This window comes from Ascaphus truei, unplaced genomic scaffold (genome assembly GCF_040206685.1).
Source record: "Ascaphus truei isolate aAscTru1 unplaced genomic scaffold, aAscTru1.hap1 HAP1_SCAFFOLD_257, whole genome shotgun sequence".
In the NCBI taxonomy this organism is placed as follows: Eukaryota; Metazoa; Chordata; class Amphibia; order Anura; family Ascaphidae; genus Ascaphus; species Ascaphus truei.
The window spans coordinates 12501-32062 of NW_027455503.1; the positions used below are offsets into that span (position 1 = coordinate 12501).

General features: G+C 57.5%; 1 protein-coding gene across 1 annotated transcript in view; it reads left to right on the forward strand.

Annotated features, from left to right (window-relative positions):
- The window catches only part of LOC142481358 (intraflagellar transport protein 172 homolog), a 146799-nt gene that overhangs the window by 11747 nt on the left and 115490 nt on the right, over positions 1-19562 (forward strand). The window contains exons 3-5 of the mRNA XM_075582826.1: positions 3399-3485; positions 10959-11075; positions 18090-18200. Of these exons, the coding sequence (XP_075438941.1) occupies positions 3399-3485; positions 10959-11075; positions 18090-18200 (315 nt within the window). The remainder of the gene's footprint in view (positions 1-3398; positions 3486-10958; positions 11076-18089; positions 18201-19562) is intronic.

Genomic DNA, 19562 nt, shown 5'->3' on the forward strand with positions numbered 1-19562 from the left:
GTGCGGTGCTGTGTGTTATCTCACGTCGCTATGTGTGTGTGTGTGTGTGTGTGTGTGTGTGTGTGTGTGTGTGTGTGTGTGTGTGTGTGTGTGTGTGTGTGTGTGTGTATAATAAGGACAGATGTATGAATGTGGGAGCCTGTGTGTGTGTGTATGTGTGTGTGTGTGTGTGTATAATAAGGACAGATGTATGAATGTGGGAGCCTGTGTGCGGAGCTGTGTGTTATCTCACGTCGCTGTGTGTGTGTGTGTGTGTGTGTGTGTGTGTGTGTGTGTGTGTGTGTGTGTGTGTGTATAATAAGGACAGATGTATGAATGTGGGAGCCTGTGTGCGGAGCTGTGTGTTATCTCACGTCACTGTGTGTGTGTGTGTGTGTGTGTGTGTGTGTATATATATAATAAGGACAGATGTATGAATGTGGGAGCCTGTGTGCGGTGCTGTGTGTTATCTCATGTCACTGTGTGTGTGTGTGTGTGTGTGTGTGTGTGTGTGTGTGTGTGTGTGTGTGTGTGTGTATAATAAGGACAGATGTATGAATGTGTGAGCCTGTGTGTGGTGCTGTGTGTTATCTCACGTGTGTGTGTGTGTGTGTGTGTGTGTGTGTGTGTATAATAAGGACAGATGTATGAATGTGGGAGCCTGTGTGCGGAGCTGTGTGTTATCTCACGTCGCTGTGTGTGTGTGTGTGTGTGTGTGTGTGTATAATAAGGACAGATGTATGAATGTGGGAGCCTGTGTGCGGAGCTGTGTGTTATCTCACGTCACTGTGTGTGTGTGTGTGTGTGTGTGTGTGTGTATATATATAATAAGGACAGATGTATGAATGTGGGAGCCTGTGTGCGGTGCTGTGTGTTATCTCATGTCACTGTGTGTGTGTGTGTGTGTGTGTGTGTGTGTGTGTGTGTGTGTGTGTGTGTGTATAATAAGGACAGATGTATGAATGTGTGAGCCTGTGTGTGGTGCTGTGTGTTATCTCACGTCACTGTGTGTGTGTGTGTGTGTGTGTGTGTGTGTGTGTGTGTGTGTGTGTGTGTGTGTGTGTGTGTGTGTGTATAATAAGGACAGATGTATGAATGTGTGAGCCTGTGTGTGGTGCTGTGTGTTATCTCACGTCGCTGTGTGTGTGTGTGTGTGTGTGTGTGTGTGTGTGTGTGTGTGTGTGTGTGTGTGTATAATAAGGACAGATGTATGAATGTGTGAGCCTGTGTGTGGTGCTGTGTGTTATCTCACGTCACTGACTGTACTGTGCTTTGTATGAAGAGGTACGTTCTGTGTAAGTACTGTATGTCTTTATATATATAGTACCATTATGTACATAGCGTGTCAGCTGTAATACATGTGACCTAATAATATGACACATAATGGGAATAAGCGCTTCATACATGAAAGTAACATTTAGAAGAGGAGTCCCCGCCCCGAATGGCTCACAATCTAAGGGGTAATTAGGGAGAACTTAGGACAGTAGGAGGGAGTTCTGGTAAGTGCGTCTGCAGGGGGCCAAGCTTTATATATCAGGGTTATAGTATTAGCCACAGAGCTGCTCATATGCTTCTTTAAGCGAGTGTCTTAAGGTGGGTCTTAAAGGTGGATAGAGAGGGTGTTAGTCGGGTATTGAGGGGAAGGGCATTCCAGAGGTGAGGGGCAGTCAGTGAGAAAGGTTTAAGGCGGGAGAGGGCTTTAGATACAAAGGGGGTAGAAAGAAGACATCCTTGAGAAGAACGCAAGAGTCGGGATGGTGCATAGCGAGAAATTAGGGATGAGATGTAAGGAGGGGCAGAGGAGTGTAAAGCTTTAAAAGTGAGGAGAAGAATGGAGTGTGAGATGCGGGATTTGATCGGAAGCCAGGAGAGGGATTTCATGAGGGGAGACGCTGAGACAGATCTAGGAAAGAGTAGAGTGATTCTGGCAGCAGCATTTAGGATAGATTGTAGGGGAGACAGGTGAGAGGCAGGAAGGCCGGACAGCAGGAGGTTACAGTAATCAAGACGGGAGAGAATGAGGGCCTGAGTCACAGTTTTAGCAGTCGAGTTACAGAGGAAAGGGCGTATCTTTGTTATATTGCGGAGGAAAAAGCGACAAGGTTTAGATACGTTTTGAATGTGAGGGGAGAATGTGAGAGAGGAGAAGAGTGTGACCCCTAGGCAGCGTGCTTGGGCTACTGGGTGAATGATAGTACTTTCAACAGTAATGTGGAAGGAGGTAGTAGGGCCAGGTTTGGGAGGAAGTATGAGGAGCTCTGTTTTAGCCATGTTGAGTTTAAGGCGGCGGAGGGCCATCCAGGATGATATAGCAGAGAGACATTCAGAAACTTTGGTTTGTACAGCAGGTGTAAGGTCGGGTGTTGAAAAGTATATTTGTGTGTCGTCAGCATAGAGGTGATAATTAAACCCAAAAGATGTTATTAGGTCACCTAGAGAGAGTGTATACAGAGAAAAGAGAAGAGGTCCCAGGACAGAGCCCTGGGGTACCCCCACAGAGAGATCAATAGAGGAGGAGGAGGTGTTAGCAGAAGAGACACTGAAAGTACGATGGGAGAGGTAGGATGAGATCCAGGATAGAGCTTTGTTCCGAATACCAAGAGTATGGAGAATGTGAAGGAGAAGAGGGTGGTCCACGGTGTCAAATGCTGCAGAGAGGTCGAGTAATATGAGCAGAGTGTAATGACCTCTGTCTTTGGCAGCATGGAGGTCATCGGTTATTTTAGTGAGGGCTGTTTCGGTGGAGTGAGCAGTACGGAAGCCAGATTGTAGAGGGTCTAGGAGAGTATAGGTGTTGAGAAAATGGAGCAAGCGAGAGAATACAAGACGTGGGAGGCGAGTACGAGAGCATCCAGAAATAAGGCAGGGACCAGGATTGGGAGAGATATCCCGAGAGAGAGAGATATCCCGAGAGAGAGATCCCGAGAGAGAGAGAGATCCCGAGAGAGAGAGATATCCCGAGAGAGAGAGAGAGAGATATCCCAAGAGAGAGAGAGAGAGAGATATCCAGACAGAGAGAGATATCCAGAGAGAGAGAGAGATATCCAGAGAGAGAGAGAGATATCCAGTGAGAGAGAGATATCCAGAGAGAGAGAGATATCCCGAGAGAGAGAGAGATATCCCGAGAGAGAGAGATATCCCGAGAGAGATCCTGAGAGAGAGAGAGATATCCCGAGAGAGAGAGAGAGATATCCCGAGAGAGAGAGAGATATCCCGAGAGAGAGAGATATCCAGAGAGAGAGAGATATCCCGAGAGAGAGAGATATCCAGAGAGAGAGAGATATCCCGAGAGAGAGAGAGATATCCCGAGAGAGAGAGAGATATCCCGAGAGAGAGAGAGATATCCCGAGAGAGAGAGATATCCCGAGAGAGAGAGATGACACCCATGCTTGTGTTACACTGGAGGCTGTTTCCCGCAGTTGGTGGGCGTGGATGTCATGGCCGCGCTGGACATGTACGCAGAGCGGGGACAGTGGGAGAAATGCATCGAGACGGCAGCTAAACAGGTAAGAGAGCCACGGCGTGGCACAGGGCTGCAGGATAACTGGGGACAGTATTATGGAGGTCGTGCCACGGGGGGTGAGGGGGGATTGGCTGCGGGGGGACGGCCCGCTGACCCCTTGCTCCCTGCTGCTGCAGAGTTACGTGGCACAGGGCTGCAGGATAACTGGGGACAGTATTATGGAGGTCGTGCCACGGGGGGTGAGGGGGGATTGGCTGCGGGGGGACGGCCCGCTGACCCCTTGCTCCCTGCTGCTGTAGAGTTACGTGGCACAGGGCTGCAGGATAACTGGGGACAGTATTATGGAGGTCGGTGCCACGGGGGGGTGAGGGGGGATTAGCTGCGGGGGGACGGGCCGCTGACCCCTTGCTCCCTGCTGCTGTAGAGTTACGTGGCACAGGGCTGCAGGATAACTGGGGATGGGGACAGTATTATGGAGGTCGGTGCCACGTGGGGGTGAGGGGGGATTGGCTGCGGGGGGGCGGGCCGCTGACCCCTTGCTCCCCGCTGCTGCAGAGTTACGTGGCACAGGGCTGCAGGATAACTGGGGACAGTATTATGGAGGTCGGTGCCACGGGGGGGTGAGGGGGGATTGGCTGCGGGGGGACGGGCCGCTGACCCCTTGCTCCCTGCTGCTGTAGAGTTACGTGGCACAGGGCTGCAGGATAACTGGGGATGGGGACAGTATTATGGAGGTCGGTGCCACGGGGGGGTGAGGGGGGATTGGCTGCGGGGGGACGGGCCGCTGACCCCTTGCTCCCCGCTGCTGCAGAGTTACGTGGCACAGGGCTGCAGGATAACTGGGGACAGTATTATGGAGGTCGGTGCCACGGGGGGTGAGGGGGGATTGGCTGCGGGGGGACGGCCCGCTGACCACTTGCTCCCTGCTGCTGTAGAGTTACGTGGCACAGGGCTGCAGGATAACTGGGGACAGTATTATGGAGGTCGGTGCCACGGGGGGTGAGGGGGGATTGGCTGCGGGGGGACGGCCCGCTGACCCCTTGCTCCCTGCTGCTGCAGAGTTACGTGGCACAGGGCTGCAGGATAACTAGGGACAGTATTATGGAGGTCAGTGCCACGGGGGGGAGGGGGGATTGGTTGCGGGGGGACGGGCCGCTGACCCCTTGCTCCGCGCTGCTGCAGAGTTACGTGGCACAGGGCTGCAGGATAACTGGGGACAGTATTATGGAGGTCGGTGCCACGGGGGTGAGGGGGGGATTGGCTGCGGGGGGGACGGCCCGCTGACCCCTTGCTCCCTGCTGCTGCAGAGTTACGTGGCACAGGGCTGCAGGATAACTGGGGACAGTATTATGGAGGTCGGTGCCACGGGGGGGTGAGGGGGGATTGGCTGCGGGGGGGACGGGCCGCTGACCCCTTGCTCCCTGCTGCTGTAGAGTTACGTGGCACAGGGCTGCAGGATAACTGGGGACAGTATTATGGAGGTCGGTGCCACGGGGGGTGAGGGGGGATTGGCTGCGGGGGGACGGCCCGCTGACCCCTTGCTCCCTGCTGCTGTAGAGTTACGTGGCACAGGGCTGCAGGATAACTGGGGATGGGGACAGTATTATGGAGGTCGGTGCCACGGGGGGGTGAGGGGGGATTGCTGCGGGGGGACGGCCCGCTGACCCCTTGCTCCCTGCTGCTGCAGAGTTACGTGGCACAGGGCTGCAGGATAACTGGGGACAGTATTATGGAGGTCGGTGCCACGGGGGGGTGAGGGGGGATTGGCTGCGGGGGGACGGGCCGCTGACCCCTTACTCCCTGCTGCTGTAGAGTTACGTGGCACAGGGCTGCAGGATAACTGGGGATGGGGACAGTATTATGGAGGTCGGTGCCACGGGGGGGGGTGAGGGGGGATTGGCTGCGGGGGGGACGGGCCGCTGACCCCTTGCTCCCCGCTGCTGCAGAGTTACGTGGCACAGGGCTGCAGGATAACTGGGGACAGTATTATGGAGGTCGGTGCCACGGGGGGTGAGGGGGGATTGGCTGCGGGGGGACGGCCCGCTGACCCCTTGCTCCCTGCTGCTGTAGAGTTACGTGGCACAGGGCTGCAGGATAACTGGGGACAGTATTATGGAGGTCGGTGCCACGGGGGGTGAGGGGGGGATTGGCTGCGGGGGGACGGCCCGCTGACCCCTTGCTCCCTGCTGCTGCAGAGTTACGTGGCACAGGGCTGCAGGATAACTGGGGACAGTATTATGGAGGTCGGTGCCACGGGGGGGAGGGGGGATTGGCTGCAGGGGGACGGGGCCGCTGACCCCTTGCTCCGCGCTGCTGCAGAGTTACGTGGCACAGGGCTGCAGGATAACTGGGGACAGTATTATGGAGGTCGGTGCCACGGGGGGTGAGGGGGGATTGGCTGCGGGGGACGGCCCGCTGACCCCTTGCTCCCTGCTGCTGCAGAGTTACGTGGCACAGGGCTGCAGGATAACTGGGGACAGTATTATGGAGGTCGGTGCCACGGGGGGGGTGAGGGGGGGATTGGCTGCGGGGGGACGGGCCGCTGACCCCTTGCTCCCCGCTGCTGCAGAGTTACGTGGCACAGGGCTGCAGGATAACTGGGGACAGTATTATGGAGGTCGGTGCCACGGGGGGTGAGGGGGGATTGGCTGCGGGGGGACGGCCCGCTGACCCCTTGCTCCCTGCTGCTGTAGAGTTACGTGGCACAGGGCTGCAGGATAACTGGGGACAGTATTATGGAGGTCGGTGCCACGGGGGGGTGAGGGGGGATTGGCTGCGGGGGGACGGCCCGCTGACCCCTTGCTCCCTGCTGCTGTAGAGTTACGTGGCACAGGGCTGCAGGATAACTGGGGACAGTATTCTGGAGGTCGGTGCCACGGGGGGGGTGAGGGGGGATTGGCTGCGGGGGGACGGGCCACTCACCCCTTGCTCCCCGCTGCTGCAGAGTTACGTGTCACAGGGCTGCAGGATAACTGGGGACAGTATTATGGAGGTCGGTGCCACGGGGGGGTGAGGGGGGATTGGCTGCGGGGGGACGGCCCGCTGACCCCTTGCTCCCCGCTGCTGCAGAGTTACGTGGCACAGGGCTGCAGGATAACTGGGGACAGTATTATGGAGGTCGGTGCCACGGGGGGGTGAGGGGGGATTGGCTGCGGGGGGGCGCGCCGCTGACCCCTTGCTCCCCGCTGCTGCAGAGTTACGTGGCACAGGCTGCAGGATAACTGGGGGACAGTATTATGGAGGTCGGTGCCACGGGGGGTGAGGGGGGATTGGCTGCGGGGGGACGGCCCGCTGACCCCTTGCTCCCTGCTGCTGCAGAGTTACGTGGCACAGGGCTGCAGGATAACTGGGGACAGTATTATGGAGGTCGGTGCCACGGGGGGTGAGGGGGGATTGGCTGCGGGGGGACGGCCCGCTGACCCCTTGCTCCCTGCTGCTGTAGAGTTACGTGGCACAGGGCTGCAGGATAACTGGGGATGGGGACAGTATTATGGAGGTCGGTGCCACGGGGGGGGAGGGGGGATTAGCTGCGGGGGGCGGGCCGCTGACACCTTGCTCCCTGCTGCTGCAGAGTTACGTGGCACAGGGCTGCAGGATAACTGGGGATGGGGACAGTATTCTGGAGGTCGGTGCCACGGGGGGGTGAGGGTGGATTGGCTGCGGGGGTTGGGCCACTGACCCCTTGCTCCCCGCTGCTGTAGAGTTACGTGGCACAGGGCTGCAGGATAACTGGGGACAGTATTATGGAGGTCGGTGCCACGGGGGGTGAGGGGGGATTGGCTGCGGGGGGACGGCCCGCTGACCCCTTGCTCCCCGCTGCTGCAGAGTTACGTGGCACAGGGCTGCAGGATAACTGGGGACAGTATTATGGAGGTCGGTGCCACGGGGGGGTGAGGGGGGATTGGCTGCGGGGGGGCGGGCCGCTGACCCCTTGCTCCCTGCTGCTGCAGAGTTACATGGCACAGGGCTGCAGGATAACTGGGGATGGGGACAGTATTATGGAGGTCGGTGCCACGGGGGGGGTGAGGGGGGATTGGCTGCGGGGGGACGGGCCGCTGACCCCTTGCTCCCTGCTGTAGAGTTACGTGGCACAGGGCTGCAGGATAACGGGATGGGGACAGTATTATGGAGGTCGGTGCCACGGGGGGGTGAGGGGGGATTGGCTGCGGGGGGGCGCGCCGCTGACCCCTTGCTCCCCGCTGCTGCAGAGTTACGTGGCACAGGGCTGCAGGATAACTGGGGACAGTATTATGGAGGTCGGTGCCACGGGGGGGTGAGGGGGGATTGGCTGCGGGGGGACGGGCCGCTGACCCCTTGCTCCCCGCTGCTGCAGAGTTACGTGGCACAGGGCTGCAGGATAACTGGGGACAGTATTATGGAGGTCGGTGCCACGGGGGGGTGAGGGAGGATTGGCTGCGGGGGGACGGGCCGCTGACCCCTTGCTCCCCGCTGCTGCAGAGTTACGTGGCACAGGGCTGCAGGATAACTGGGGACAGTATTATGGAGGTCGGTGCCACGGGGGGGTGAGGGAGGATTGGCTGCGGGGGGACGGGCCACTGACCCCTTGCTCCCCGCTGCTTCAGAGTTACGTGGCACAGGGCTGCAGGATAACTGGGGACAGTATTATGGAGGTCGGTGCCACGGGGGGGTGAGGGGGGATTAGCTGCGGGGGGACGCGCCGCTGACCCCTTGCTCCCCGCTGCTGTAGAGTTACGTGGCACAGGGCTGCAGGATAACTGGGGATGGGGACAGTATTATGGAGGTCGGTGCCACAGGGGGGTGAGGGGGGATTGGCTGCGGGGGGACGAGCCGCTGACCCCTTGCTCCCTGCCGCTGCTGCAGAGTTACGTGGCACAGGGCTGCAGGATAACTGGGGACAGTATTATGGAGGTCGGTGCCACGGGGGGTGAGGGGGGATTGACTGCGGGGGGACGGGCCGCTGACCCCTTGCTCCCCGCTGCTGCATAGTTACGTGGCACAGGGCTGCAGGATAACTGGGGATGGGGACAGTATTATGGAGGTCGGTGCCACGGGGGGGTGAGGGGGGATTGGCTGCGGGGGGACGGCCCGCTGACACCTTGCTCCCTGCTGCTGCAGAGTTACGTGGCACAGGGTTGCAGGATAACTGGGGACAGTATTATGGAGGTCGTGCCACGGGGGGGTGAGGGGGGATTGGCTGCGGGGGGACGGCCCGCTGACCCCTTGCTCCCCGCTGCTGTAGAGTTACGTGGCACAGGGCTGCAGGATAACTGGGGACAGTATTATGGAGGTCGGTGCCACGGGGGGGTGAGGGGGGATTGGCTGCGGGGGGACGAGCCGCTGACCCCTTGCTCCCCGCTGCTGCAGAGTTACGTGGCACAGGGCTGCAGGATAACTGGGGACAGTATTATGGAGGTCGGTGCCACGGGGGGGTGAGGGGGGATTGGCTGCGGGGGGACGGCCCGCTGACACCTTGCTCCCTGCTGCTGCAGAGTTACGTGGCACAGGGCTGCAGGATAACTGGGGATGGGGACAGTATTATGGAGGTCGGTGCCACGGGGGGGTGAGGGGGGATTGGCTGCGGGGGGGGGGGGGGCGCTGACCCCTTGCTCCCTGCTGCTGCAGAGTTACGTGGCACAGGGCTGCAGGATAACGGGGGATGAGGACAGTATTATGGAGGTCGGTGCCACGGGGGGAGGGGGGATTGGCTGCGGGGGGACGGGCCGCTGACCCCTTGCTCCCCGCTGCTGCAGAGTTACGTGGCACAGGGCTGCAGGATAACTGGGGACAGTATTATGGAGGTCGGTGCCACGGGGGGGTGAGGGGGGATTGGCTGCGGGGGGACGGCCCGCTGACCCCTTGCTCCCCGCTGCTGTAGAGTTACGTGGCACAGGGCTGCAGGATAACTGGGGACAGTATTATGGAGGTCGGTGCCACGGGGGGGTGAGGGGGGATTGGCTGCGGGGGGCGGGCCGCTGACCCCTTGCTCCCCGCTGCTGCAGAGTTACGTGGCACAGGGCTGCAGGATAACTGGGGACAGTATTATGGAGGTCGGTGCCACGGGGGGGTGAGGGGGGATTGGCTGCGGGGGGACGGCCCGCTGACCCCTTGCTCCCCGTTGCTGCAGAGTTACGTGGCACAGGGCTGCAGGATAACTGGGGACAGTATTATGGAGGTCGGTGCCACGGGGGGGTGAGGGGGGATTGGCTGCGGGGGGGCGGGCCGCTGACCCCTTGCTCCCTGCTGCTGCAGAGTTACGTGGCACAGGGCTGCAGGATAACTGGGGACAGTATTCTGGAGGTCGGTGCCACGGGGGAGGGGGGATTGGCTGCGGGGGGCGGGCCGCTGACCCCTTGCTCCCCGCTGCTGCAGAGTTACGTGGCACAGGGTTGCAGGATAACTGGGGACAGTATTATGGAGGTCGGTGCCACGGGGGGGTGAGGGGGGATTGGCTGCGGGGGGACGGCCCGCTGACCCCTTGCTCCCCGCTGCTGCAGAGTTACGTGGCACAGGGCTGCAGGATAACTGGGGACAGTATTATGGAGGTCGGTGCCACGGGGGGGTGAGGGGGGATTGGCTGCGGGGGGACGGCCCGCTGACCCCTTGCTCCCCGCTGCTGCAGAGTTACGTGGCACAGGGCTGCAGGATAACTGGGGACAGTATTATGGAGGTCGGTGCCACGGGGGGGTGAGGGGGGATTGGCTGCGGGGGGACGGGCCGCTGACCCCTTGCTCCCCGCTGCTGCAGAGTTACGTGGCACAGGGCTGCAGGATAACTGGGGACAGTATTATTGAGGTCGGTGCCACGGGGGGGTGAGGGGGGATTGGCTGCTGGGGGACGGCCCGCTGACCCCTTGCTCCCCGCTGCTGTAGAGTTACGTGGCACAGGGCTGCAGGATAACTGGGGACAGTATTATGGAGGTCGGTGCCACGGGGGGGTGAGGGGGGATTTGCTGCGGGGGGCGGGCCGCTGACCCCTTGCTCCCCGCTGCTGCAGAGTTACGTGGCACAGGGCTGCAGGATAACTGGGGACAGTATTATGGAGGTCGGTGCCACGGGGGGGTGAGGGGGGATTGGCTGCGGGGGGACGAGCCGCTGACCCCTTGCTCCCCGCTGCTGCAGAGTTACGTGGCACAGGGCTGCAGGATAACTGGGGATGGGGACAGTATTCTGGAGGTCGGTGCCACGGGGGGGTGAGGGTGGATTGGCTGCGGGGGTTGGGCCACTGACCCCTTGCTCCCCGCTGCTGCAGAGTTACGTGGCACAGGGCTGCAGGATAACTGGGGACAGTATTATGGAGGTCGGTGCCACGGGGGGGTGAGGGGGGATTGGCTGCGGGGGGGGCGGGCCGCTGACCCCTTGCTCCCCGCTGCTGCAGAGTTACGTGGCACAGGGCTGCAGGATAACTGGGGATGGGGACAGTATTATGGAGGTCGGTGCCACGGGGGGGTGAGGGGGGATTGGCTGCGGGGGGACGGGCTGCGGGGGGATTGGCTGCGGGGGGACGGCCGCTGACCCCTTGCTCCCTGCTGCTGCAGAGTTACGGGGTGCAGCAGAAGTACCTGGCGCTGTTTGCGTCACATCTCATCAAGGAGGGAAACTGTACCAAAGCGCTGAGCCTGTACGTGCAGCACGGCGCCCCCGCCAACGCACAGGTACCCCTCCCTCTGTATAGTGCTGTGTGTCCCATCCCTCTGTATAGTGTGGTCTGTGCCCCCTCCCTCTGTATAGTGCTGTGTGTCCCATCCCTCTGTATAGTGTGGTCTGTGCCCCCTCCCTCTGTATAGTGCTGTGTGTCCCCTCCCTCTGTATAGTGTGGTCTGTGCCCCCTCCCTCTGTATAGTGCTGTGTGTCCCATCCCTCTGTATAGTGTGGTCTGTGCCCCCTCCCTCTGTATAGTGCTGTGTGTCCCATCCCTCTGTATAGTGTGGTCTGTGCCCCCTCCCTCCTTTATAGTGCTGTGTGCCCCATCCCTCTGTATAGTGTGGTCTGTGCCCCCTCCCTCTGTATAGTGCTGTGTGCCCCATCCCTCTGTATAGTGTGGTCTGTGCCCCCTCCCTCTGTATAGTGCTGTGTGCCCCATCCATCTGTATAGTGTGGTCTGTGCCCCCTCCCTCTGTATAGTGCTGTGTGTCCCATCCCTCTGTATAGTGTGGTCTGTGCCCCCTCCCTCTGTATAGTGCTGTGTGTCCCATCCCTCTGTATAGTGTGGTCTGTGCCCCCTCCCTCTGTATAGTGCTGTGTGTCCCATCCCTCTGTATAGTGTGGTCTGTGCCCCCTCCCTCTGTATAGTGCTGTGTGTCCCATCCCTCTGTATAGTGTGGTCTGTGCCCGCTCCCTCCTTTATAGTGCTGTGTGCCCCATCCCTCTGTATAGTGTGGTCTGTGCCCCCTCCCTCTGTATAGTGCTGTGTGTCCCATCCCTCTGTATAGTCTGGTCTGTGCCCCCTCCCTCTGTATAGTGCTGTGTGTCCCATCCCTCTGTATAGTGTGGTCTGTGCCCCCTCCCTCTGTATAGTGCTGTGTGCCCCATCCCTCTGTATAGTGTGGCCTGTGCCCCCTCCCTCTGTATAGTGCTGTGTGCCCCATCCCTCTGTATAGTGTGGTCTGTGCCCCCTCTCTCTGTATAGTGCTGTGTGTCCCATCCCTCTGTATAGTGTGGTCTGTGCCCCCTCCCTCTGTATAGTGCTGTGTGCCCCATCCCTCTGTATAGTGTGGTCTGTGACCCCTCCCTCTGTATAGTGCTGTGTGCCCCATCCCTCTGTATAGTGTGGTCTGTGCCCCCTCCCTCTGTATAGTGCTGTGTGTCCCATCCCTCTGTATAGTGTGGTCTGTGCCCCCTCCCTCTGTATAGTGCTGTGTGTCCCATCCCTCTGTATAGTGTGGTCTGTGCCCCCTCCCTCTGTATAGTGCTGTGTGTCCCATCCCTCTGTATAGTGTGGTCTGTGCCCCCTCCCTCTGTATAGTGCTGTGTGTCCCATCCCTCTGTATAGTGTGGTCTGTGCCCCCTCCCTCCTTTATAGTGCTGTGTGCCCCATCCCTCTGTATAGTGTGGTCTGTGCTCCCTCCCTCTGTATAGTGCTGTGTGCCCCATCCCTCTGTATAGTGTGGTCTGTGCCCCCTCCCTCTGTATAGTGCTGTGTGTCCCATCCCTCTGTATAGTGTGGTCTGTGCCCCCTCCCTCTGTATAGTGCTGTGTGTCCCATCCCTCTGTATAGTGTGGTCTGTGCCCCCTCCCTCTGTATAGTGCTGTGTGCCCCATCCCTCTGTATAGTGTGGTCTGTGCCCCCTCCCTCTGTATAGTGCTGTGTGTCCCATCCCTCTGTATAGTGTGGTCTGTGCCCCCTCCCTCTGTATAGTGCTGTGTGCCCCATCCCTCTGTATAGTGCTGTGTGCCCCATCCCTCTGTATAGTGTGGTCTGTGCCCCTCCCTCTGTATAGTGCTGTGTGTCCCATCCCTCTGTATAGTGTGGTCTGTGCCCCCTCCCTCTGTATAGTGTGGTCTGTGCCCCTCCCTCTGTATAGTGCTGTGTGTCCCATCCCTCTGTATAGTTTGGTCTGTGCCCCCTCCGTCTGTATAGTGCTGTGTGCCCCATCCCTCTGTATAGTGTGGTCTGTGCCCCTCCCTCTGTATAGTGCTGTGTGTCCCATCCCTCTGTATAGTGTGGTCTGTACCCCCTCCCTCTGTATAGTGCTGTGTGTCCCATCCCTCTGTATAGTGTGGTCTGTGCCCCTCCCTCTGTATAGTGCTGTGTGTCCCATCCCTCTGTATAGTGTGGTCTGTGCCCCCTCCCTCTGTATAGTGCTGTGTGCCCCCTCCCTCTGTATAGTGCTGTGTGCCCCATCCCTCTGTATAGTGCTGTGTGCCCCATCCCTCTGTATAGTGTGGTCTGTGCCCCTCCCTCTGTATAGTGCTGTGTGTCCCATCCCTCTGTATAGTGTGGTCTGTGCCCCCTCCCTCTGTATAGTGCTGTGTGCCCCATCCCTCTGTATAGTGTGGTCTGTGCCCCTCCCTCTGTATAGTGCTGTGTGTCCCATCCCTCTGTATAGTTTGGTCTGTGCCCCCTCCGTCTGTATAGTGCTGTGTGTCCCATCCCTCTGTATAGTATGGTCTGTGCCCCTCCCTCTGTATAGTGCTGTGTGTCCCATCCCTCTGTATAGTGTGGTCTGTACCCCCTCCCTCTGTATAGTGCTGTGTGTCCCATCCCTCTGTATAGTGTGGTCTGTGCCCCTCCCTCTGTACAGTGCCGTGTGTCCCATCCCTCTGTATAGTGTGGTCTGTGCCCCCTCCCTCCTTTATAGTGCTGTGTGCCCCCTCCCTCTGTATAGTGTGGTCTGTGCCCCCTCCCTCTGTATAGTGCTGTGTGTCCCATCCCTCTGTATAGTGTGGTCTGTGCCCCCTCCCTCCTTTATAGTGCTGTGTGCCCCCTCCCTCTGTATAGTGTGGTCTGTGCCCCCTCCCTCTGTATAGTGCTGTGTGTCCCATCCCTCTGTATAGTGCTGTGTGTCCCATCCCTCTGTATAGTGTGGTTTGTGCCCCCTCCCTCCTTTATAGTGCTGTGTGCCCCCTCCCTCTGTATAGTGTGGTCTGTGCCCCCTCCCTCCTTTATAGTGCTGGGTTCCCCCTCCCTCTGTATAGTGTGGTCTGTACCCCCTCCCTCTGTATAGTGCTGTGTGTCCCATCCCTCTGTATAGTGTGGTCTGTGCCCCTCCCTCTGTATAGTGCTGTGTGTCCCATCCCTCTGTATAGTGTGGTCTGTGCCCCCTCCCTCCTTTATAGTGCTGTGTGCCCCCTCCCTCTGTATAGTGTGGTCTGTGCCCCCTCCCTCCTTTATAGTGCTGTGTGCAGCCCCTCCCTTTGTATAGTGCTGTGCGGGCTCTCTGTACCCCCTCCCTATATTTGGCTCCCTCTGTGCTCCCTCCCTATACTGTGCACCCTCTCTGTGCTCCCTCCCTATACTGTGCACCCTCTCTGTGCTCCCTCCCTATACTGTGCACCCTCTCTGTGCTCCCTCCCTATACTGTGCACCCTCTCTGTGCTCCCTCCCTATACTGTGCACCCTCTCTGTGCTCCCTCCCTATACTGTGCACCCTCTCTGTGCTCCCTCCCTATACTGTGCACCCTCTCTGTGCTCCCTCCCTATACTGTGCACCCTCTCTGTGCTCCCTCCCTATACTGTGCACCCTCTCTGTGCTCCCTCCCTATACTGTGCACCCTCTCTGTGCTCCCTCCCTATACTGTGCACCCTCTCTGTGCTCCCTCCCTATACTGTGCACCCTCTCTGTGCTCCCTCCCTATACTGTGCACCCTCTCTGTGCTCCCTCCCTGTACTGTGCACCCTCTCTGTGCTCCCTCCCTATACTGTGCACCCTCTCTGTGCTCCCTCCCTATACTGTGCACCCTCTCTGTGCTCCCTCCCTATACTGTGCACCCTCTCTGTGCTCCCTCCCTATACTGTGCACCCTCTCTGTGCTCCCTCCCTGTACTGTGCACCCTCTCTGTGCTCCCTCCCTATACTGTGCACCCTCTCTGTGACCCCTCCCTATACTGTGCACCCTCTCTGTGACCCCTCCCTCTGTATAGTGCTGTGTGCAGCCCTCCCTATACTGTGCACCCTCTCTGTGCTCCCTCCCTATACTGTGCACCCTCTCTGTGCTCCCTCCCTGTACTGTGCACCCTCTCTGTGCTCCTTCCCTATACTGTGCACCCTCTCTGTGCTCCCTCCCTGTACTGTGCACCCTCTCTGTGACCCCTCCCTCTGTATAGTGCTGTGTGCAGCCCTCCCTATACTGTGCACCCTCTCTGTGCTCCCTCCCTATACTGTGCACCCTCTCTGTGCTCCCTCCCTATACTGTGCACCCTCTCTGTGCTCCCTCCCTATACTGTGCACCCTCTCTGTGCTCCCTCCCTATACTGTGCACCCTCTCTGTGCTCCCTCCCTATACTGTGCACCCTCTCTGTGCTCCCTCCCTATACTGTGCACCCTCTCTGTGCTCCCTCCCTATACTGTGCACCCTCTCTGTGCTCCCTCCCTATACTGTGCACCCTCTCTGTGACCCCTCCCTATACTGTGCACCCTCTCTGTGGTCCCTCCCTATACTGTGCACCCTCTCTGTGCTCCCTCCCTATACTGTGCACCCTCTCTGTGCTCCCTCCCTATACTGTGCACCCTCTCTGTGCTCCCTCCCTATACTGTGCACCCTCTCTGTGCTCCCTCCCTGTACTGTGCACCCTCTCTGTGCTCCCTCCCTATACTGTGCACCCTCTCTGTGACCCCTCCCTATACTGTGCACCCTCTCTGTGGTCCCTCCCTATACTGTGCACCCTCTCTGTGCTCCCTCCCTATACTGTGCACCCTCTCTGTGCTCCCTCCCTATACTGTGCACCCTCTCTGTGACCCCTCCCTATACTGTGCACCCTCTCTGTGGTCCCTCCCTATACTGTGCACCCTCTCTGTGCTCCCTCCCTATACTGTGCACCCTCTCTGTGCTCCCTCCCTATACTGTGCACCCTCTCTGTGCTCCCTCCCTATACTGTGCACCCTCTCTGTGCTCCCTCCCTATACTGTGCACCCTCTCTGTGCTCCCTCCCTATACTGTGCACCCTCTCTGTGCTCCCTCCCTATACTGTGCACCCTCTCTGTGCTCCCTCCCTATACTGTGCACCCTCTCTGTGGTCCCTCCCTATACTGTGCACCCTCTCTGTGCTCCCTCCCTATACTGTGCACCCTCTCTGTGCTCCCTCCCTGTACTGTGCACCCTCTCTGTGCTCCCTCCCTATACTGTGCACCCTCTCTGTGACCCCTCCCTATTCTGTGCACCCTCTCTGTGGTCCCTCCCTATACTGTGCACCCTCTCTGTGCTCCCTCCCTATACTGTGCACCCTCTCTGTGCTCCCTCCCTATACTGTGCACCCTCTCTGTGCTCCCTCCCTATACTGTGCACCCTCTCTGTGCTCCCTCCCTATACTGTGCACCCTCTCTGTGCTCCCTCCCTATACTGTGCACCCTCTCTGTGCTCCCTCCCTATACTGTGCACCCTCTCTGTGCTCCCTCCCTATACTGTGCACCCTCTCTGTGCTCCCTCCCTGTACTGTGCACCCTCTCTGTGCTCCCTCCCTATACTGTGCACCCTCTCTGTGCTCCCTCCCTATACTGTGCACCCTCTCTGTGCTCCCTCCCTATACTGTGCACCCTCTCTGTGCTCCCTCCCTATACTGTGCACCCTCTCTGTGCTCCCTCCCTATACTGTGCACCCTCTCTGTGCTCCCTCCCTATACTGTGCACCCTCTCTGTGCTCCCTCCCTATACTGTGCACCCTCTCTGTGCTCCCTCCCTGTACTGTGCACCCTCTCTGTGCTCCCTCCCTATACTGTGCACCCTCTCTGTGACCCCTCCCTATACTGTGCACCCTCTCTGTGGTCCCTCCCTATACTGTGCACCCTCTCTGTGCTCCCTCCCTATACTGTGCACCCTCTCTGTGCTCCCTCCCTATACTGTGCACCCTCTCTGTGCTCCCTCCCTATACTGTGCACCCTCTCTGTGCTCCCTCCCTATACTGTGCACCCTCTCTGTGACCCCTCCCTATACTGTGCACCCTCTCTGTGGTCCCTCCCTATACTGTGCACCCTCTCTGTGCTCCCTCCCTATACTGTGCACCCTCTCTGTGCTCCCTCCCTATACTGTGCACCCTCTCTGTGCTCCCTCCCTGTACTGTGCACCCTCTCTGTGCTCCCTCCCTATACTGTGCATCCTCTCTGTGACCCCTCCCTATACTGTGCACCCTCTCTGTGGTCCCTCCCTATACTGTGCACCCTCTCTGTGCTCCCTCCCTATACTGTGCACCCTCTCTGTGCTCCCTCCCTATACTGTGCACCCTCTCTGTGCTCCCTCCCTATACTGTGCACCCTCTCTGTGCTCCCTCCCTATACTGTGCACCCTCTCTGTGCTCCCTCCCTATACTGTGCACCCTCTCTGTGCTCCCTCCCTATACTGTGCACCCTCTCTGTGCTCCCTCCCTGTACTGTGCACCCTCTCTGTGCTCCCTCCCTGTACTGTGCACCCTCTCTGTGCTCCCTCCCTATACTGTGCACCCTCTCTGTGACCCCTCCCTATACTGTGCACCCTCTCTGTGCTCCCTCCCTATACTGTGCACCCTCTCTGTGCTCCCTCCCTATACTGTGCACCCTCTCTGTGCTCCCTCCCTGTACTGTGCACCCTCTCTGTGCTCCCTCCCTATACTGTGCACCCTCTCTGTGACCCCTCCCTATACTGTGCTCCCTCCCTATACTGTGCACCCTCTCTGTGCTCCCTCCCTATACTGTGCACCCTCTCTGTGCTCCCTCCCTATACTGTGCACCCTCTCTGTGCTCCCTCCCTATACTGTGCACCCTCTCTGTGCTCCCTCCCTATACTGTGCACCCTCTCTGTGCTCCCTCCCTATACTGTGCACCCTCTCTGTGCTCCCTCCCTATACTGTGCACCCTCTCTGTGACCCCTCCCTCTGTATAGTGCTGTGTGCAGCCCTCCCTATACAGCACGTGGTGGGTGCCTGGTTGAGGTGGGAGATGATCGCAGTGCCACAGATCCCTTTGATATTGATAGACATGATGCACTGTAGGAGTGTGGTTACCCTCTCAGCTGAATGTAATCTCGGTTCTGTCGCTGGCAGAACTTTAACATCTACAAGCGAATCTTTGTGGAGATGGTGAACGCCGCCGGCATGAACTGCGCGGAGACGTACCACACGTGGGCTGACCTTCGGGACATGCTGTACAACCTGGTGAGGCCACGGCGGGCTCCACCCCAGCACACGTCAGTGCCACGCTCACTGCATGTGTCCTACACACACATACATGTAACACATACACACACACATGTAACACATACACACACATACATGTAACAACACATATACACACACATACATGTAACATACACACACATACATGTAACACATATACACACACATACATGTAACACATACACACACATACATGTAACACATACACACACATACATGTAACACATATACACACACACATGTAACACATACACACATATGTAACACATACACACACACACACACACACACACACACACACATATAACACATGTAACACATACACACACATGTAACACATACACACACATACATGTAACATACATGTAACACATATACACACATGTAACACATACACACACATGTAACACATACACACACATACATGTAACACATACACACACATGTAACACATATACACATACATACATGTAACACATACACACACACACATGTAACACATACACACACATGTAACACATACACACATACATGTAACACATACACACACATGTAACACATATACACACACATACATGTAACATACACACACACACACACACATACATGTAACACATACACACACACATACATGTAACACATATACACACTTACATGTAACACATATACACACACATGTGACACATACACACACATACATGTAACACACACACACACACACACACACATGTGACACATACACACACATACATGTAACACATATACACACACATACATGTAACACATACACACAACACACACACACACACACACACACACACACACACACACACACACACACACACACACACACACACACATACATGTAACACATACACACACACACATGTAACACATATACACACACACATGTAACACATACACACACATACGTGTAACACATACACACACACATACATGTAACACATACACACACACATGCAACATATACACACACACATACATGTAACACACACACATACATGTGACACATATACACACATACATGTAACACACACACACACACACACACACACATACATGTAACACATATACACACACACATACATGTAACACATACACACACACACATGTAACACATACATGTAACACACATACACACACATACATGTAACACATACACACTCACATACATGTAACACATACACACACACACATACATGTAACACACACAAATACATGTAACACACACACATACATGTAATAAATACACACACATACATGTAACACATATACACACACATACATGTAACACATATACACACACATGTAACACATATA